The 18,695-nt window shown below is 43.6% G+C and overlaps 1 protein-coding gene across 5 annotated transcripts in view; it reads left to right on the top strand.

The window, feature by feature from the left end:
• Positions 1–18,695, top strand: part of LOC122640688 (WD repeat-containing protein 53) — an 87,869-nt gene that overhangs the window by 13,251 nt on the left and 55,923 nt on the right. For 4 of the 5 annotated variants that reach the window (XM_043833919.1, XM_043833917.1, XM_043833916.1 and 1 more), the window contains exon 4: positions 13,595–13,659. In XM_043833919.1, coding sequence (XP_043689854.1) covers positions 13,595–13,659 — 65 coding nt within the window. The remainder of the gene's footprint in view (positions 1–13,594; positions 13,660–18,695) is intronic. The other variant, XM_043833915.1, reaches the window with a different exon arrangement.

Raw genomic sequence — 18,695 nt, 5'->3', positions numbered from 1 at the left:
ACTTGGGTACCCAAGGTATGAATATCAGCCAACATTAGTGGAGAGGGGTATTTTGGTCATTTACCACCTCATCACACAGCCCTTAGGTCACTGGTGAAGGCCCACAAAGACTGGACATCAATTCAGTCCAAAATATATCTCTGGGCGTTTCACTGGGTGATTGGGCTAATCGCCCAATGCATCGCCCAGAGCCTGTTTGAGATGAGTTTTGGGCTGATTTCTTGGATTTTGCAGCATGGGCTGCCAAGGCATCGATCATGGATGTATGTGGGATGGTCATGGACCATATTTGGAGTGTAATCCATTGGTTCCAATGGTTTTGGGTTTTGTTTACCCATTTGGAAACCAGGAGCTGTTCTGACAGCACAGAGAACAGCTGTCCAGGCTGTGCTCAAGCTCAAGGCTTCGGTTTGGGCTGCATGCAAGGTCAGTTCTATGTATACTTTCATGGTAGGATGCTGTTCCTACACAAAACTAAGCAAGGATCAGCTTGCATGCAAAGATCCATGCCCAGACTGCCTGTTCTGGGTGCAACTGAGCTGTGCAGTCAGGCACAGAGACTGGTTTCAGTCTCAGCTGCAAAACAGCAGCATGATCATGTCCAAAATGATCAGATCTTACATGCAATAGCTTTGCATGTCAGATCAGATGCATCCCAAGGCAAACCCCAAGGTGTTCTGGGCTTTACTAGCCAGATACACCATCAACAGAGCAGGGATCAATATATAAACACTGAGGACAGCAGCATATAGGGGTAAAGATCGATTACCTGGGGATGGTATGCTGCAAAGACAGGGTGCAGGATGCAGCTCAGGCAGCCCTCTTCTCCTTCTCCCTTCCTTTCCTTCTCTTCTTCTTCCTTTTCCTCCTCTTTCTCTCTTTCTCTCTTTCAACTGGGGCAGTAAAACGAAATGAATACTGCCCCCCCTTCTATTTATAGAGTTGGCCCCACTGGGGTCTGTTTGGCTTTGGGCCCCCTTCGCCCAGAATGCATTTTTAATTGAATTCTGGGCCATTCTGGCTGCACAGGTGGGGTCCACATAGTTCCAGGTGTGGGTAATGATTCCTAAAATTCCCATCTACCCCTAGAGGGTGTTCATGGTCTGTATGGGTGGTCCCCACATGTCTGAAGTCCAAAATACACATTTCAGCCACTCTGGGCGATTCTCTGGGCCTTGGGGCTAATCGCCCAGTACATTGCCCAGAGAATACAGCATTGCTGTATAGACCCTGTGCTTGGCCCAGGGCTTGGGCTTTGCACCAACACCTCATCCAGGGTCTGATACACATCTGAATAGGTGTGGGCCCCACATTTATGGATAGGAGAGAGAGTACCCAGGGTTGATGCTGTACATCATGTTGTGGGCAGTACAGCTGCATGGGTCTGCAATCCATCTTCTTACAGGTATATAGGAGAACATCCTCGGGGGTTCTCCATTAAATTCAACCACTGGAGTGATGCTCCACAGTGTGTTTGGGTGACTGGTCAGAGGTCCCTGTCCTTCATCCAGAATTCCAGTCAGTCGGGGGTAGGCTTGACAAATATCCCCCCTTTTTCTTGTAGAATCTCCAAACCGCAAATTTGGGTCTTAAAACCTTAACCACCGTATGCAATGAAATCTCCAAATCTAGGATAAATTCAATGTATACTTTGAATGAATCTTTCCTTAATCGATTCTCCAGTCAAAATCGGTAAGATCCCCTTTATTTCCCACGATTTGAAGCTCCCAAATCTATGAATCGTGGCTTGAAAGATGGGATAAAGAACAAGGAAACAGGTTTTATAACCGTTTTAGTCATGCGTATCGGATCAGATCGCCCGATCCTAGCGAGTTACCCGATCCAACCACTGTTCCTTGAAATATGGAAAGAATCGGCCATATCTAGGGGTGTCAACGGGCCGGGCTTGCACTAAACCCTAACCTAACCCTAGGAGCCTTAACCTAAACCCAAGCCTATCCCGGCCCTGCCAGGGCCAAGCATACCGTCAACCCAGCCCGACCCTGGCAGGGTTTTCCCAAGCCCGGCCCGGCCTGTTGGCTCTGAACATCTTTGCCCATGAGCTTGTGGAACTAACAATGCCCATTTAGTCTACCCACTTAATAAAGCACCCATTGTACTAAGAGCCTCTGTTTGTATATTTTTTAAATATATAGTATATAATACAGGGCCGGGCTGGCTCTGCCAGGGTCGAGGCCTCAACCCAAACCCGACCCGGCCCTGCCAGGGCCAATAAAAACTAAACCCAGCCAGACCCTATATTAAACACAGGCCCGGCCCTGCCCTGTTTGGGCTCAGGGCGAGTTAGGGCGGGTTCAGGTTGGTCGGGTTTTTTTGAAACCCGTAGCCATATCTCAGGATCAGTCATGATCGATTCCCCCAATCCGGCCAATATTGTTTGATTCGATCCGAGATTATGAACCATGCCGGGCATCCTTACTTTGGGTGAGGTCTTTTGATGCCGACCCCTGAGGGTCGGTCTTTCGGTGCCTCACTTTAGGTGAGTTCTTTTGGTGCCTACCCGTGGGGGTCGGTCTTTTGGTGCCTCACTTTGGGAGAGGTGTTTTGGTGCCGAACTGTGGGGGTCGGTCCTTTGGTGCCAACCCGTGAGGGTCGATCTTTTGGTGCCGACCTGTGGGGGTCGGTCTTTTAGTGCCAATCCGTGGGGGTCAGTCTTTTGGTGGCGACCCGTGGGGTTTCGTCTTTTGGCGCCTCACTTTGGGTGAGGTCTTTTGGTGCTGAACCGTGGCAATCGGTCTTTTGGGGCCTCACTTTGGGTGAGGTCTTTTGGTTCCGACCCTTGGGGGTCGGTCTTTTGGATTTAGGTGAGGTCTTTTGGTGCTGAACTGTGGGGGTCAGTCTTTTGGTGCCTCACTTTGGGTGTGGTCTTAGGTGCCGAACTGGGGGGGTCGGTCTTTTGGTGCCAACCCGTGAGGGTCCTTTTTTGGTGCCAACCCCTAAAGGTTGGTCTTTTGTGCCACCCCCTGAGGGTTGGTCTTTTGTGCCGACTCCTGCGGGTCGGTCTTTCGTGCTGACCCCTAAGGGTTGGTCTTTTGTGTCGACCCCTGAGAGCTGAGAGTGGGTCTTTCGTACTGAACCCTGTGAGTCGGTCTTTCGTGCTAACCCCTAAGGGTTGGTCTTTTGTGTCAACCTTTGCGAGTCGGTCTTTCATGCCAACCCGTAAGGGTTTTGTCTTTTGTGTCAACCTCTTGTGGGTCAGTCTTTCATGCCGACCCCTGCGGGTGGGTCTTTCGTGCCAACCCCTGCGGGTCGGTCTTTTGTGCTGACCCCTAAGGGTTGATCTTTCATGCTAATCCCTGTGGGCGGTCTTTCCGTCATACATCTCAAAGCTTGGCAGCTTGAATCTTTGGGGGAGCGAGGCGTTCATTATATCGGCTGAGAAGGGATGCTGCCCGAGAAGTGACTACGCTTCGGGCGTTGTCTTCTTGTTAAGGTTCTTGAGCCTTTCTTCGAGCTTTCGCAATCTTCGGTCTAGATATCCTTTCGCGGGTTGGTCAGTCAGTAATCCCTGCTCGACAGATCGTCCAACCTGATCCCCGTTTATTTTTCAATCGCCCGTCGGACGTGGGGAGTACCTGGAATAGCCTACGCCGCCGTTTGCTTGTCGATCGAAAGACGGAGGCAGAGTGGGTGGAATAGGCGGTGGCGGTGACAGCTGCTCACCAGCTGGGTGAGTTGGTAAGTTGGTTTGTTGTGGCCGCCTACTACTTGCTTCTTCAGTATCTGCTTGGTGCTCGGGTAATGTGGTCGACCGAGTGGGGCGACCCTGGGTTTGTCGAGCTCCTCGGCGAGGAGGGCGACCTGCTCTCCGGCGAGATGGTGAGTTCGGGAGTGTTCTAGCCATTAGTAGAGATTTCTTGTGGGTTACATAGAGTTGATTGTTCCCATAGACGACACCAATTTGTTGCGTCCAAAAACCATCAATTGATTCCTCCTGGATGAAACCTGCAAAGAGGAACAAATGAGCAAGGGAGAGCCGATCTTCTCCGGCGAGGGACTCTCCGATGCCTAAGTCAGGTCTCTTTTAGCAATAGATAATTCAAGAACATTAGTGTGTAAGATCCCTTTATCTGGCCTTTAAGCCTCCTATTTATAGGCTAGACTAGGCAGAGGTTGTGCCTTGCTAGGAGGCGGTGAGTCTTGCGCTCCACGCTGAGTTTTTTCTGGTAAGAGTCATATTAGGAGAATACTGGTTGGAGAGTCCAACATTAATGGGAGTTTTCTATATTGCTGATCGGTGGGAGATCTTGTTTCCTTATATGATACGTTTGTTACCTAAATCCCCACATGACTGGGTTTCTTGATTTGGGTTGGCCAGGTGCCACGCAGGTGCAACCTGATGGGTTGGGAGCCGCTCCACATGGTTGTGGCTTGCCATGTGTCGTGCTAGTATTGGCGAGCCTTATTTAGGTATATCAGAAAGTAAATCTAACGACTGAAAAGGAAAGTTAGGGATACTTATAGGTCTTTGCCGTACTACACAAGGAAGGTTAGTAAACAAATACAACAACAACAACCATAACCTTATCCCAACTAAATGGGGTCTGCTAAATGGATTCGATAGAGGTTAAAACAATAGTAGGAAAAAAGAGAAGTAAAAAACAAAAAAAAGGTAAAAGGAGGTAAAAAGGAAAACAAAAAAGTAAAGGAAGAAGTCAAAGCAGCATCCCAGAGACATCCTCCTACAAGGGTGGGTCGGCTACACGGGTCCTTGTCCTCCAAACAACTCAATCTGCGGTCATAGTAGGATTAAGCCCTATTAGACGCATATCCTTGCTTACCACTTCTCTAATAGTCATTTTAGGCCTGCCCCTATCTCTTTTAGCTCCGTCAAAATGAATCTGGTCACTCCTTATTGGTGCATCCATGGGTCTCCTTTGTACATGACCATACCACCTCAAACGGCTCTCACAGAGTTTGTCCTAGATTGGTGCAACACCCAAATCGGTTATAATAACATCATTTCTTATTTTATCTCTCCTGGTCTTGCCGCACATCCTTCTCAACATCCTCATCTCCACTACACTCATCTTATCTATATTACTCTTCTTAACTGCCCAACACTCCGCTCCGTATGTCTTATCTGGTCTGATTACTGTCCTATAGATAATACAGCTGAGATAGATAATCTGAAGATCTACTTGGCTCACCAGTTTGAACTTAAAGATCTGGGCCCCTTGAAGTACTTCTTAGGGATTGAAGTATCAAGGTCCAAGAGAGGAATCAACATATGTCAAAGGAAGTTTGTTCTTGATTTGTTGACAGAGACAGGAATGTTAGGCTGCAAACAAGCAGGTTCCCCGATTGGGCAGAACCACAAACTAGGAGAAGATTGTGGTCCCTCTCTTGTTGATGCGGGAAAGTACCAGAGGTTAGTGAGGAAGCTTGTCTATCTTTCCATGACATGCCCAAATATTTCCTATGCAGTGGGAGTGGTGAGTCAATTTATGCATGCCCCCAAAAGTGGCCACTTGGATGCTGTATATCGTATTCTCAGATATTTGAAGTCTTCTCCGGGGAAAGGATTGTTGTATGCCAAGCATGATCACTTGAGAGTGGAAGGTTTTATTGATGCCGATTGGGCTAGATCCATCACAGACAGGAGATCTACCTCCGGCTATTATACCTTTGTGGGAGGTAATTTGGTTACATGGAGAAGCAAAAAACAGTCTGTTGTTACTAGATCCAGTGCAGAGGCAGAATTTAGAGCCATGGCTCATAGAGTGTGCAAACTCATATGGTTGCAAAGACTAGTTCATGAATTGGGTTTTGATACTGAAGGCCCTATGAGACTCTACTGTGACAACAAGACAGCCATCAGTATTGCTCACAATCCAGTGCAATATGATAGGACCAAGCATATTGAAGTGGATCGACACTTCATCAAGGAGAAGATAGACTCTGGTTGCATTTGTACTCCCTTTGTGAAGACTGGTGATCAACTGACAGACATCTTCACCAAAGGACTTACCTCCCTTCAGTTTGGTACTCTTTTATGCAAGCTGGGAATGCATGATATTTATTCTCCAGCTTGAGGGGGAGTGTTAGAGTTATTAGATATTTTGGTCTAAGGGTATTTTAGGAACTGGTTAAGTTCCATCAGTCCTATTATGTATTTTCTTCTTTTTTCCTTTTTTACCTTTAACCTCCCTAGGGAGGTGGATGTAATATGTTTATCATTAGTAATTTAGTAATATAGCTGAGTGGAGAAGTCTCTCCCACTCAAGGAATTACAACCGAAATAGTCTCTTCTCTCCCTTCTTGTCTTCTTCTTCCTCTCCTCTCTTTTCCTTCGTCCTCCAACTTCTTCTCCTTCATTTACTTGCATCCCTAACCTCAAATCCAACTATGTATATTAATGGTAAAGGGGTATTTTTGAGGATTTTGTAAATCTCAAAATTGTGTAAAATGGTGAAATGACCAAAATACCACTTCATGCCATGAGATGCAAAAATGCAATGAATAATATGAGATTGATGAAGAAAAATATGGGAAAATTCTATTAGCTCTTATTCTGTCAGAAATCATTGAAAAACATATGTTTTTTTGTAAGTTTTATAAAATAAAATTTGAGGTAGAGTGGCCAAATGACAAAATTACCCCTATATGCATGGAACTAGCTAGTGAACATGTAAATCATGGGAAAAATAGAACGGTAACTAAAAATCACCAAAATTGATGGCAAGACGTATCGCACCTTAATGAACCTATTAGTAAACAGAAATTACAGAGACGACTGGGTTATATGCATGAGATTGCAAAACCCTAATTTTGGATCTCTCAAATCTACTAACATGAGATGCACAAAAACCAAAGCTAATAGTGGCTAAAAACTGTGAAAAAATTACAGAAAATTTCTTAATTAAAAGGGAAAGAGATAGAACATCTAATGCGGTCCCGAAGTTCAAAAACCCTATTTGGTCGCTTATGAGCCCACTCAGACAATTAAAATGCAATTGCACTCAATTGCAAAATAACGGTGGCAATTCTGCACCTTATATGTAAGGCAACAAATGAAGGGGTCAAACTGTGAGAGAAATTAGAAGTGGAAGCAAGGTTTAAAGTATCGGTATTAGGTATCGTATCGGTCGGGCGATTTAGAAGACGTATCGTATCGGAGATACGTATCGATCGGTGCTAAAACGCATGAAAATGATCAAAATATACATGGAAATACACTTTTGGACACAAAAAACAATATAAACAAGCAATATATGTCATATATCATGCATATACACTAAGAATTGTGAATACTGTATAACCAGACAAGTGCGACACTTTGAAATTGTTATAAAAGATGAGATTTCTTACATGTTGTAATCGTCTATACATGAAAAGTGTTGGATGATGTTGTAGCACTCCTTGATTCATTTTTGAGTCCAAAAGTGTGAAAAACCAAGATTAAATGCAAGATTTTAGTCTATTGGTTGAGAGTTTTCCTACATTTTTCTGTTAGAATAGGAGTTGTATCGAGTCTATGAGTGAAAATAGCTTTTTTAATTCACAAAAAAAAATGATTTTTTTTAATGGAATGTATCGGTACGTATCGAGCCATATCGGCCGATACGTATCGATACATATCAATGCGTATTAAACCACCCACAAAACCCTTTACTGGACGTGTCGATATGTATCGATACGTATCGTATTGGACCGTATCGGTTGATACATTTTGATACAATCCGAGAGTTCATTTAAAGAAAAAAAGACGTATCGGTATGTATCGTATCGGTACCAAACAATACCGATACATATCGGCCGATACGATATGATACAATACGTACCGATACTTTAAACCATGAGTGGAAGGCTTTTCTGGGAACTAAAATAAGGAAATAGGGGCTGTTGTGTAAGGGAGAAGGAATCTGTCCTTGTTGGTAATTTCAGAAACTTTCTATCTTCAACCTTGGAATCGTGAACATGTTCTTATGACTCAGGGCAGATTCGAATAGAGTGCAATATCTCCTTCAATACCATTCTTCTGGATCTGAAATTTTAGGAGTATGTTCCCAACAATCACCTGAATCAGCAAACAAAATTTGGTAGAAGAGTTGTCGAAATCAGGGAAAGAGAGAACAGAGTGGAGTTTCTGGTCTTAAGCTCTCACAACAGGAGAGATTATTGGAGGCAAAATCCTAGGTATTAGTAAGGTTAGGGCAGAGGATCCTTCGCCCAAAGTTTCAGTCCAAGTGGATTAAACACGATGGAGATCGATCACCACCTTATCAAACCTAATGCGTGTCAGAAGTAAACAAAAGGAAAAAACGGGAAATCGTAGGAGGATGAAGGGAAAAAATATTGAAAGAGAATCAGCAAAGAAAAAGAAGGTTTCAATGTAAAAGATCGTAACAGAGAGAGAGAGAGAGCTGCACACACATCTCTGGGCAGCACCGGTAAGCACTTTCATTCAATTTCAATCCAAAAATCCAACCAAAATCGTTGCTTACATGCTTTTATATAGAATTAAGCAAAATAAATCCTAATCCTAAAATTAAAAATAACCCTAATTAAATCCATAGTACTAAAACTCGTGAAATTTCGGTCGAGATATCGAATATTTCGAGTATCTCGACCTGTCCGAAACGAAACGCAAGTTCGATATGAAAAAATGCAATATTTCGAATATTTCGGAAATTTCGGTCATCTCGTTTCGGAAATTTCAGAAATCTCGGTCATTTTTGGCATTTTACACCCACAGGAAAATACCATATTTCGACGAAATTTCGGTATCTCGGAAATTTCGGTCAGACCAAAACACCGAAACGAAACGAGATTTAGTACTATGATTAAATCAACACCTAACTGCATTAACTCTCCCAGTATTAAAAGAACTCGACACCGTCGAGTTAGGTTGCGAACCCAAGATGCCTCTGTAATTATATCGACGTTGAGGTGGCATGTATCTCGAGATAGATGATCAGGTCGTAACTCCAAGGGGAGGGAGAGTGGGTTGACATATCATTACAGGAGACTGCAGCTGATGAGGCATGTCTGATAACGCGTGTGGCGTCTTTAAGTATGTATGGCCTCATTGTTTAATTTTGATGGTATTCTGTGTACCATCGTAGAGAATACCGGCATGCTATTGCCCAGGTCGCCCTAAAAGTAGGTCACAATGCGCCAACGGGATGACTAAGTAAGGTACATGGTACTGCAATGGCCCAAACTGTAAGTGTACTCGCACTACTGCAGTGGCTTCTTCTCGAGCTGTAGGTCCAAAACCTTGCACGTTAAGCTTCTTGAAGAGCTGCTTCTATGGAAGGTTGTGTGCTCGAACAAAACCAACAGAGATAAAATTGGCTTCTGCCTCAATATTAACGACTGTGTGAACATCTCTATAATCAGCGCTGTACAAAAGAATACCCTTCTGTCTGATGAGGGGAGTTTTATCAACTATTCTGTTTGAGAATGATCTAAGACTAGTGGAGTGAGCTTCAACTTCGTCATCATCAAAATCATCATCTAACGGGTAAGGGTATAATTTGTATCATCATCATCCTTATCTTCTAGTTGTGTCTCGGTTACATTCACAGGATGAGACTTATTGGGGCATTTGTTGCCGAAGCGACTCTTCTCACCACAAATACGGGACACGATGTTCTTTAACCAATCATTGCCTCTGTTAACTTCCAGTTTATTCACAAGGGGCTTGAAGGGCTCGCTTAAGCAAGTAATGGGATTTATTAGCAAGTATGAAGGCTTCTCGGGGCAGCTGGTCAATAAGGAGAAGAGCTGCTTTATCTTGGGGGATAGGGTCTCCATGGCTAGGGCCCAAATGGTTGGGGTAGTGACTGGGTTTGCCAGGAAATCGCTCCCAATCACCTACCTGGGGCCCCCCTGCACTCTGGGAGGCTTAAAATTTGTTTCTTTGATGGGCTTGTGGAAAAAATAAGGAACAAAGTGGCAGGCTGGAAGGGAAGACTCTTATCATCTGGGGGATGTGTAACACTCCTAAAACATGTCCTTTCTTCTATTCCCATACATGTCCTTGCAACGCTGGACCCGCCGAAGGCAGTCGTTTGGAGGATATACAGGATTTTTGCTGATTTTCTGTGGGGTAGCTCGGAGTGGGGCAATTGGAGACACTGGGTGTGCTGGGAGGAAGTCTGCAGGCCTCTGACTGAAGGGGGGCTGGGGATCAGGCTACTTGAAGATGTGGGTCTCTCTCTCAGGATCAAGGGGCTTTGGAGGGTTCTCTCTGATCAGTCTCTTTGGAGTGCTTTTTTCAAGGCCAAGTTCTTCAGGAATCTCCATGTATCTTTGGCGGGTCAGCATGGTGTGGGCTCGAAATCTTGGCGTAATACTCTAGCTTTCAAGGGTTTCTTGCTGGAGAGATCTCGGTGGCTGCTTGGCTTTGGCAGGATCACTTTTTGGCTTGACGACTGGACGGGAGCTGGCCCTCTAATTGATTATGTTGAAAATGGCCTTAATGTGGACACGGAGTTGTGTGTCAAAGAAGTGTTGGGGAGAATGGTGTTTGGCGGCAGGACATTTTAGAGCACATTGATTCGGCTGCAGTTAGAGACCGCATTGCTCAGGGAGGTTTTGCCCTGTTGGGGAGTGGCGATGTCCTGATGTGGACACCCTCTAGTGATGGATGCTTCTCCACTAAATCAGCCTGGAATAAGATTCAGAGCTCTTCTCCCGTGATTTCTTACGAGAAGTGGATTTGGAATCAATCTGTTCCATTGAAGGTGGCCTTCTTTTCTTGGCAGCTTCTTAATGGAAAGATCCCCACTGATGAGGCCTTGATGTCGATTGGCATACCCTTGGCTTCTAAATGCAACTGTTGTGGGAGGCCTCAACTGGAGACGACGAACCATTGTCTGTTATATGGCGGTACGACCACTAAAGTATGGGGCTACTTTTCCAGGCTTTTTGACATCACTTTTGTTCCCTACCAGAATGTCAGGAGTCGAATCTCTTTGTGGCAGAATTCGGCAAGCAATAAAAGCTTGAGTGCTTACATCGCAGGTATCCTTCGTTCTCTGATTGTTTGGGAGCTCTGGAAGGAGAGGAATAATAGAAGGCATGGGGAGAGTAGGCGCACTGCAGGGTTAATAGTGGAAAAAATAAAAGCTTGGGTGAGGGAAAGTCATCTCCCCCCTAAGATAGGGCGCTCAGGGTCCTTGAGGGACAGTCTTATTTTGCAATGCTTGGGCATTATTCCTCCAGCGCCCCCTCTGAGGCGTCCTCTGCCTGTGTACTAGTGCCCACCTTTTGCCTCTGTTAAACTGAATGTGGACGGTGCGTGTAGGGGAAATGCAGGGGATGGAGGAGGTGGGGGAGTCATTAGGAACCAGAATGGTGAGGTTCTGGCGGCCTTTGCTAATTTTTATGGTGTTTGCACTAATTCGGATGCTGAGCTCCGAGCACTAAGGGATGGCTTGCTCTTGTGCCAGGGTATGGGTGTTCTTGATGTTGTGGTTAACTCAGATTCTACTTCCATAGTCAGAATGGTTAATCAGAGGAAGTGTAACTTATGGCAAGGCTGGTATTGGTTCCGCGAGATTGTGGCCTTGATTTCAGCTCTGCGGGCTACTGTGACGTTTGCATTCCGGGAGAGTAATAGAGCGGCAGACTGGTTTGCCAACCTGGTATGTGATGTAGGGGAGTCTGCCACTTTTCAGCAGGGCTGCATTCTGGAGGGTGAGATCCAGACTATTCTTCGTGAGGATAAGGCAGGTCTGCCCGTCCTCAGGAATTAATTCCCTTTGGGTTCCAGGATTAGCTATTGTGAGTTCTTGAGTGCTTCTGCACTTTGAGATTGGGGTAAGGTGGAATGTCCCCCCCGTGTATTCTTTTATTCTTTTGAGGATTCTAATAAAGCTCTAGGGGCTGCCCCGGGTCCCAGCTGAGTTCGGGATAAAAAAAAAAATAAATTTCCAGTTTCTTTTCTTCCTCTTTGCAAGATTCAGGCTTCTTTGCTTCAATCCGTTGTGGAGGTCTATAAGCTGAAGCAGTCTTGAGCATATTTTATAGATAACTGTACTTCTCTTCAGCTGTCTTGGCGTAAGAAGCTGCCACATCAACGGACCCGAAATCAGTGGACCCTTGTTGCCTTGCTGAAAATTGAGCAATCTGTAAAATAGTATCTTTTCGTAATTAGGAAGAATGAACTTCTTGTTCAAAATATGCTTCATGACCTCCCAATTAGTAACAGGTCTAAGTCGTCTGACAAGCCTCGAATGTAGTAAGTGATCCCACCATGAACATGCAGAACCAGTAAATTTAGTGAGGATGAGCTCGTACTTCTTTTACTTGTAAGTGAAAATCCTCTCGACTTTAGTAAGCAAGTCAATAAAGTCTTCGGGTCCCTTCTCGCTGCCAAATTATGGAACCTCAACCTTGATGCCATAATCCCTGTTTGAAAGCTTTCAAGTAACATCCTAGGGTATAGCTGGATCAGGTTGCTTGCTGCTTCTGATGTCTATCTTCGACCCGTAAGGTATGAAACCAAGGAGCTGGCGTAGACGATCCTGCTTCATCTCGCTTTTGAACCCTCTTCATAAAGGCACGAATCTCAGTGAGAACGTCTTGAGTTTTTTCTCATGAATTTGTTATGCTTGGCGTCAGTCCTATCAAGCCTGGCCTTAGTCTTTTGCTGATTCTCAGCCAGTTCCCGACTGGGGCGTAGACGATCCTGGCCTCAGTCGTCTAATTTTCTGCAGATCTTTCCATTGGATCAATCCCATCTTTGGAGCACAGAATCCACAGAATCTACCCTTTACTCGGCTAGAATTCCTGCTACATCCAAGTTCTGGATATTAAGTTATTTGGCTTCCTTATATTCTGCTCTGCCTACCCTGATTTCCATGTTCTTCCTATCACTTTGATCCTAGCCTGTGGTTAGCATTTGAAACCTGTTAGCAGGTTAAATTAGAATACATCAGAAAGGTTGCAGAAGGGATGATTTTTCCATGTTCTTCCTTATAGGAGCAGTGCTGAATGCATCCAGTTGTATTACATTACAAACCATCTTAGGACCAACCAAAATATATTTCTTGTCATCCATAAAAAAATACGTTTATCCTCCACTGTTTCTGTTGCACAAAAATTACTTCGGCATCTCTCTAGGTTTCCAATGAACAATTTGGCATCATCAGGAATGTGTATTACTGAAGGACCTTACTTGAGTACTCTTTCAGGGTTTGTATACAAAGTTAATTTTTTTTTCCTGATGCTGGGTTAGCTTTGAAGCATCAACTGCTGTTTCAAATTGTGGATATTTATATTTGATGATGTGTTTATTTATTCATGCTAAAATTGTTATCTAATTCGCATTAATGCCGTCTCTTTCTTTTTAATATATATCTGTTACTTTTAAAATAAATCTCCAGGAAATGTTATTTGACTTTAATTAATGTTTTAGAACCTCTACAAAATCATGTCAGACAGTCAAAAGGTGATGTATGGGTTAATGTTTGGTTATTTTATTGTTCTTCTTTTGTGACATATTTATACCTTTAATATTGAATTGAATTTTATTTTTTTGAAAATATACTTTTGTTTCTTTTATTGTGAATCCTGTCAATCTTGGTCACTAAAATGGTTCTATTATGGCACCTTTTAGGCATCTTCATGGAAGCCCTTGAACAGTTACAACTATAACAAGGATGAAATAAACCAGGTATCTTGTAATTGATTACATTCCTTTGATTTTTGAAATGCTAATGTTAAAATGGCCATTTATCTTTGATGAACACAATAGAATGCATTGGGCTGCTATTTTGGACTCCGTTTACTCTTACTGGTATTAAATTGTAGTTTAAATTGACACTTTTGTGTTCATGCAAGGTAGGAGATAGAGTTGCTCATGGCTGGTATAATATTGTGTAAAGTTTAGGGATCAAACTTCTGCTTGTTGGTTATCTTTAATTTAAATTATACTTTAATTGTTGTGGGCCATTTTGGGCTTTGGCATGATTCAGAATCTATGTTTAGGATGAAATTGGCACTGCAGGTGTCGGCTTTATCCAATTATTTTATGGAACATATTAATGTAAACCTATGTTATGTATGGTTTTGGGGTATGTTCAATCTAATTCGAACTGTCATTGATGAAGGCTAAGATATGCTTTGAGGGGATTCAACTTCGAGGCTACTGTGAAATATCTGTACAAATAAGATTTCCGGGCTGTTCATTCGTGAAGAATGAACATAGAATTTAGGCAGGTTTAATAGTTCATGAAAATGAGGAATTAAGGATTTTAAATATATAAAAAATGCAGGATTAGGGTATTCAGAGAATGTAAAACTAGGATTAAGATTTATAGGATGGGGAAAAGTTAAGTGACTAGATTTTTTTTTACCCCGAATATTATCAGGGACCCGGGGAAGCCCCTAAAATTTTATTAATGATGAAAAGAAAATCGAAGTACAATGGGGGTGACATAACCAGCCTTACCCCAGCCCAAGGAGCATCGAACACTCTCAAACTAACCGAAACAAAAGGCAAAACACACCCTACAAAGAAAGAAAGAATTACAATCTCACAACTGGTAAGCCAGCTGAATCTTCCAGCAAAATCCGCCCTAGAGCCAGAGGAAGATTTTGGCCTGCAGAGAAAGTTGAATCACTAAAGTTTTCACAAGCTCAGTGTTGAATTATGTACACTAGTATACCGTGGTGGTATTCTGGTCTTTTTCCTATATTTATTTCATGTACAGCCATGTTGGCTATGTTAGGGACAATTCTGTCCATGTATTTTCTATCTCTTAATATAAATATATGGCTTGGGGTCTACCTTAGACCAGCTGAGCATTATTCTCTAATTCTAAACTCTCTCAACATGGCATCAGAGCAGGTTATGAATTAGGGACCTTCCCCTCCCTCCATTCTCGATTTTTTCTTCTTCTTCTTCTTCTTCTTCTAGCTTGATCCCCTTGCTTCCATTCTCCACTAGGGCAGCACTGATGAGGTGATCTACAGATCCAGTTGCTGCCCTCAATTACCTCTTTCAATGCTGCAATTTTTTGATTGATAGGGGCAAAGACTACCTGTCTGCGATATTTGGAACTTCAGTTTTTTTTGGGATTGCTTCCATCTCTGCTACAAGGGACCAATCCTCCTCTTTGAAGACCAAGAACTGCAGCAGGCTGTCTCCTTAGATTCTGTTCCTATCTTCACTTGCATTCAAGACCTCCTAAGATCGATTTTTCACAAAAACAGAGTTTTTTACAAAACCCTGATGATTGTCGATCTAGGAGTTGGTGACTTCTATTGGTTCTGATTTTTTGAAGGCTGGTTTTCCACTTATAAAGACACACTCGACTTCAATTTGAGCTTCGAACAATTCAGTTTTTGGGCCCATTCTTCCCTATATCGATTTCAGCTAAACAGGGTTTTTTTTCAAAACCCTGAAAATATTGATCTAGGGGTTACACTTGTCTGTTGCTGCTGATTTTTGGAGACACGTATTCTCCCATTGAAAGGGGATTCTCCTCCAATTTTCAGCCCTTAATTTGAAGGAATTCTTGGGTTTCTTATTACCATAGCCTTCCTCTGCGATTTGGGTTTCTTTGTTGCATTATGGGTGACTCTGTAGTCTCTACTGGCACCTCTGCTGCTGATGGGCTTGGTAGGAATGACAACCGTGATCTCCTCCCTAATCCTATCAAACTGGATGGGAGCAATTATTTGATCTGGTCTCGCTCGGCATACTTTGCTATTGCTGGCCGTGGGCTTACTGGCCATATTGATGATACTATTACTATGCTGACTGCCCCTGGCCCTCTCTTGACTAGATGGGTCTCCAACAATGGTATACTTATGTCCTATTTGATTGGCTCAATGCAATCAGAACTTGCCAGTGGTTTCCTTCTCCTTGATACAACCCATCAGATTTGGTCTGCTTGCAAGGAGACATATGGACAACTCGGTAATGACGCACAAGTGTATGAACTCTAGAAGGCGGCCAATAATACTACTCAGGGGGAGTTATCTGTGTCCAAGTACTATGCTACTTTGCGTAGTCTCTGGCAACAACTGGACCATTTTTCTGATTACCATCCCACTATAGTTGCTGATATCACTGCATATAAGAAGCATCTGGACAAAACCAGGGTGTATGATTTTTTGGCTGGTTTGAACATGGAGTATAACCAGATTCGTGTTCAAGTGTTGGGTCATTCCCCTTTTCCCACACTTGAACAATCCTATGCTTTGGTCTCCTCTAAAGAGAACCATCGGGCTGCTATGCTCCACCCTCCTGTTACTGACAGATCAGCTCTCCAGTCTGCTGCCCAGGCTACCCCTGCACTTGTCGGATATGTTTCTGTAGAAACCGCTTCCTCTAAAAGGCCAACCTTGTAGGAAAGGAAGAAAACAATAGGTATATCATATAGGAGCTCTAACACGGCGGACTATCCCAAGGGGGACACGGGTGGATAAATAATTTTTTAACACCTGCCCGCTCCCAGGGGGACTCGATACTGTGACCCCTGCCTGCTCTGATACCATGTAGAAACCGCTTCCTCTAAAAGGCCGACCTTGTAGGAAAGGGAGGAAACAATAGGTATATCATACAGGAGCTCTAACACGACGGACTATCCAAATGGGGACACGGGTGGATAACTAATTTTTTAACAGTTTCTCTTGGTGATTCTACCACAGGGACTGTTACTTGTGAGCATTGTCACAAGCCTTACCAAACCAAAGAGAAGTGCTGGAAGCTTCACGGGAAACCAGCTGACTTAATCTGTTCCTACAGCCCCAACTACTGACACTGGTCTATCCTAGGATGATCTACAGGCTTTCCTACGAGTGCTAAGGTCTTCTACTGCTGCTGCCTCTACTACATCAGCTCCTGCCACCTTTTCTGCTCCTTCAAGTTCACACTTTGCCCGGTCAAGTATTCCATTTGGTGGTCATTGTGCTTCTGTAGCTTTCCATCCTTGGATCATAGATTCTGGGGCTACGGATCACATGACCGGTTCCTCTGGCCTATTCCATTGGTATTCTCTCACTTTTGGGAAAGACAAGGTCAAAGTAGCTGATAGTTCCCTTTGCTCCATATCTGGAAAAGGAATCATCAACTGCACTTCCTCCCTTACTTTGTCTTTGGTTTTGCATATTCCTAATTTTACTACTAACCTTCTTTCCATTAGTAGTATTACTCATGATCTTAACTGCAAATGACTTTTTTTCTTTCCCATTGTGTTTTTCAGGATCTGGTCTCTGGGAAGACGATTGGATTGGGTAAAATGCATGGTGGCTTATACCTGATTGATGATGGTCGTGTCACTCCATCCCCATTACCATCTCCACATCAGAACTCCTTAGTCTCATTTGAAATGTACCAGTGGCACTCTAGATTAGGTCATCCTCCATTAGGGATTTAGCATCTTTATTTCCTACTTTGGTCAAAACATGTGATAAGACCGATTTTTTTTGTGAGGCTTGTGTTCTGGCCAAACAGACACGTTCTACTTATTCAATTTCAAATAAAAGGAGTTTTCACTTTTTCAATTGGTGCATTCTAATGTCAGGGGCCCTAGTTGTAAAACTTCCCTTTCTGGCCATTTTTTGTTTGTTTCTTTTATTGATTGTCATTCTAGACATACATGGGTTTATCTTATGCACACCAAGAGTCAAGTTTTTTCCTAATTTCAGCATTTTTATAAAATGATCCAAACTCAGTTCCAGGCTACTCTCAAGGTTTTGAGAAGTGATAATGGCACCGAGTATAAGGAAACTCAATTTCAAAAGTATTTTGCTGATATTGGGATTATTCACCAGACTAGTTGTGTCGATACCCCAACCCAAAACGGTGTGGCTGAAAGGAAGAATCGACACTTGTTGGAAGTGGCCAGGGCGTTGATGTTTTCGCGCCATGGTCCCTCCTAATATTGGGGGGATGTTGTTCTCACTGCAACCTATCTCATTAATCGGTTGCCTTCCCGTGTTCTTGACTCCCGCAGTCTGGCCGAACTTTTACATGGGAATTCCACCTTTGTGGTTGCTCCCAAAGTGTTTGGTTGTGTGTGCTATGCTAGAGACACGAAATCTCATAGCAAACTTGACCCTCATGGGTTGCGGTGTGTTTTTATGGGTTACTCTCCAACCCAGAAATGTTATAAGTATTACCATCCCCCTTCACGTCGTACTCTGATCAGTACGGATGGCGTTTTTCATGAATGTCTTTCCTATTATCCATCCCCACATCTTCAGGGGGAGAATTCTGGTTCTAGTGAAGATGTGTTTATGCTTCCTTTCCTTGAGGTTCCTCCTCTCCCATCTCCTTCGGCTGCTGCCCAGCCTACTTTGGAGCCTGCTTTGGCTGCTGCCCCATCTCCTTCGGCTGCTGCCCCTTCTTCTGCAGGGATTCCTTTACAGGGGGAGCTTGTAGAAAATAATGATGGTGATGTTCCTAATCATGGGGAGTTGACTCCAGTCCAGAGAACCATCAGTGAATTTCAGAAGAAAATTGACAACTTGAATGTCATCACCTACCAAAAGAGATGCTCCAAAAGAGGGTAACATCAATCCACTGTGACACCAATACCTATCCAATTGCCGGTTCAAGATCCAGATCCTCATCCTCTTCCTCCTGGTGAGACCTCTCATTCCGAACTACCTATTGCTCATCGCAAAGGTACTAGGACTTGCACCCTGCATCCCATTTCTCGCTTTGTTTCTTATAGTTTTTTTTCTCTATCTTTTTGTGCATTTGT

The sequence above is a fragment of the Telopea speciosissima genome, chromosome 9 (genome assembly GCF_018873765.1).
Source record: "Telopea speciosissima isolate NSW1024214 ecotype Mountain lineage chromosome 9, Tspe_v1, whole genome shotgun sequence".
In the NCBI taxonomy this organism is placed as follows: domain Eukaryota; kingdom Viridiplantae; phylum Streptophyta; class Magnoliopsida; order Proteales; family Proteaceae; genus Telopea; species Telopea speciosissima.
This window is presented reverse-complemented; position numbering and strand designations above follow the sequence as displayed.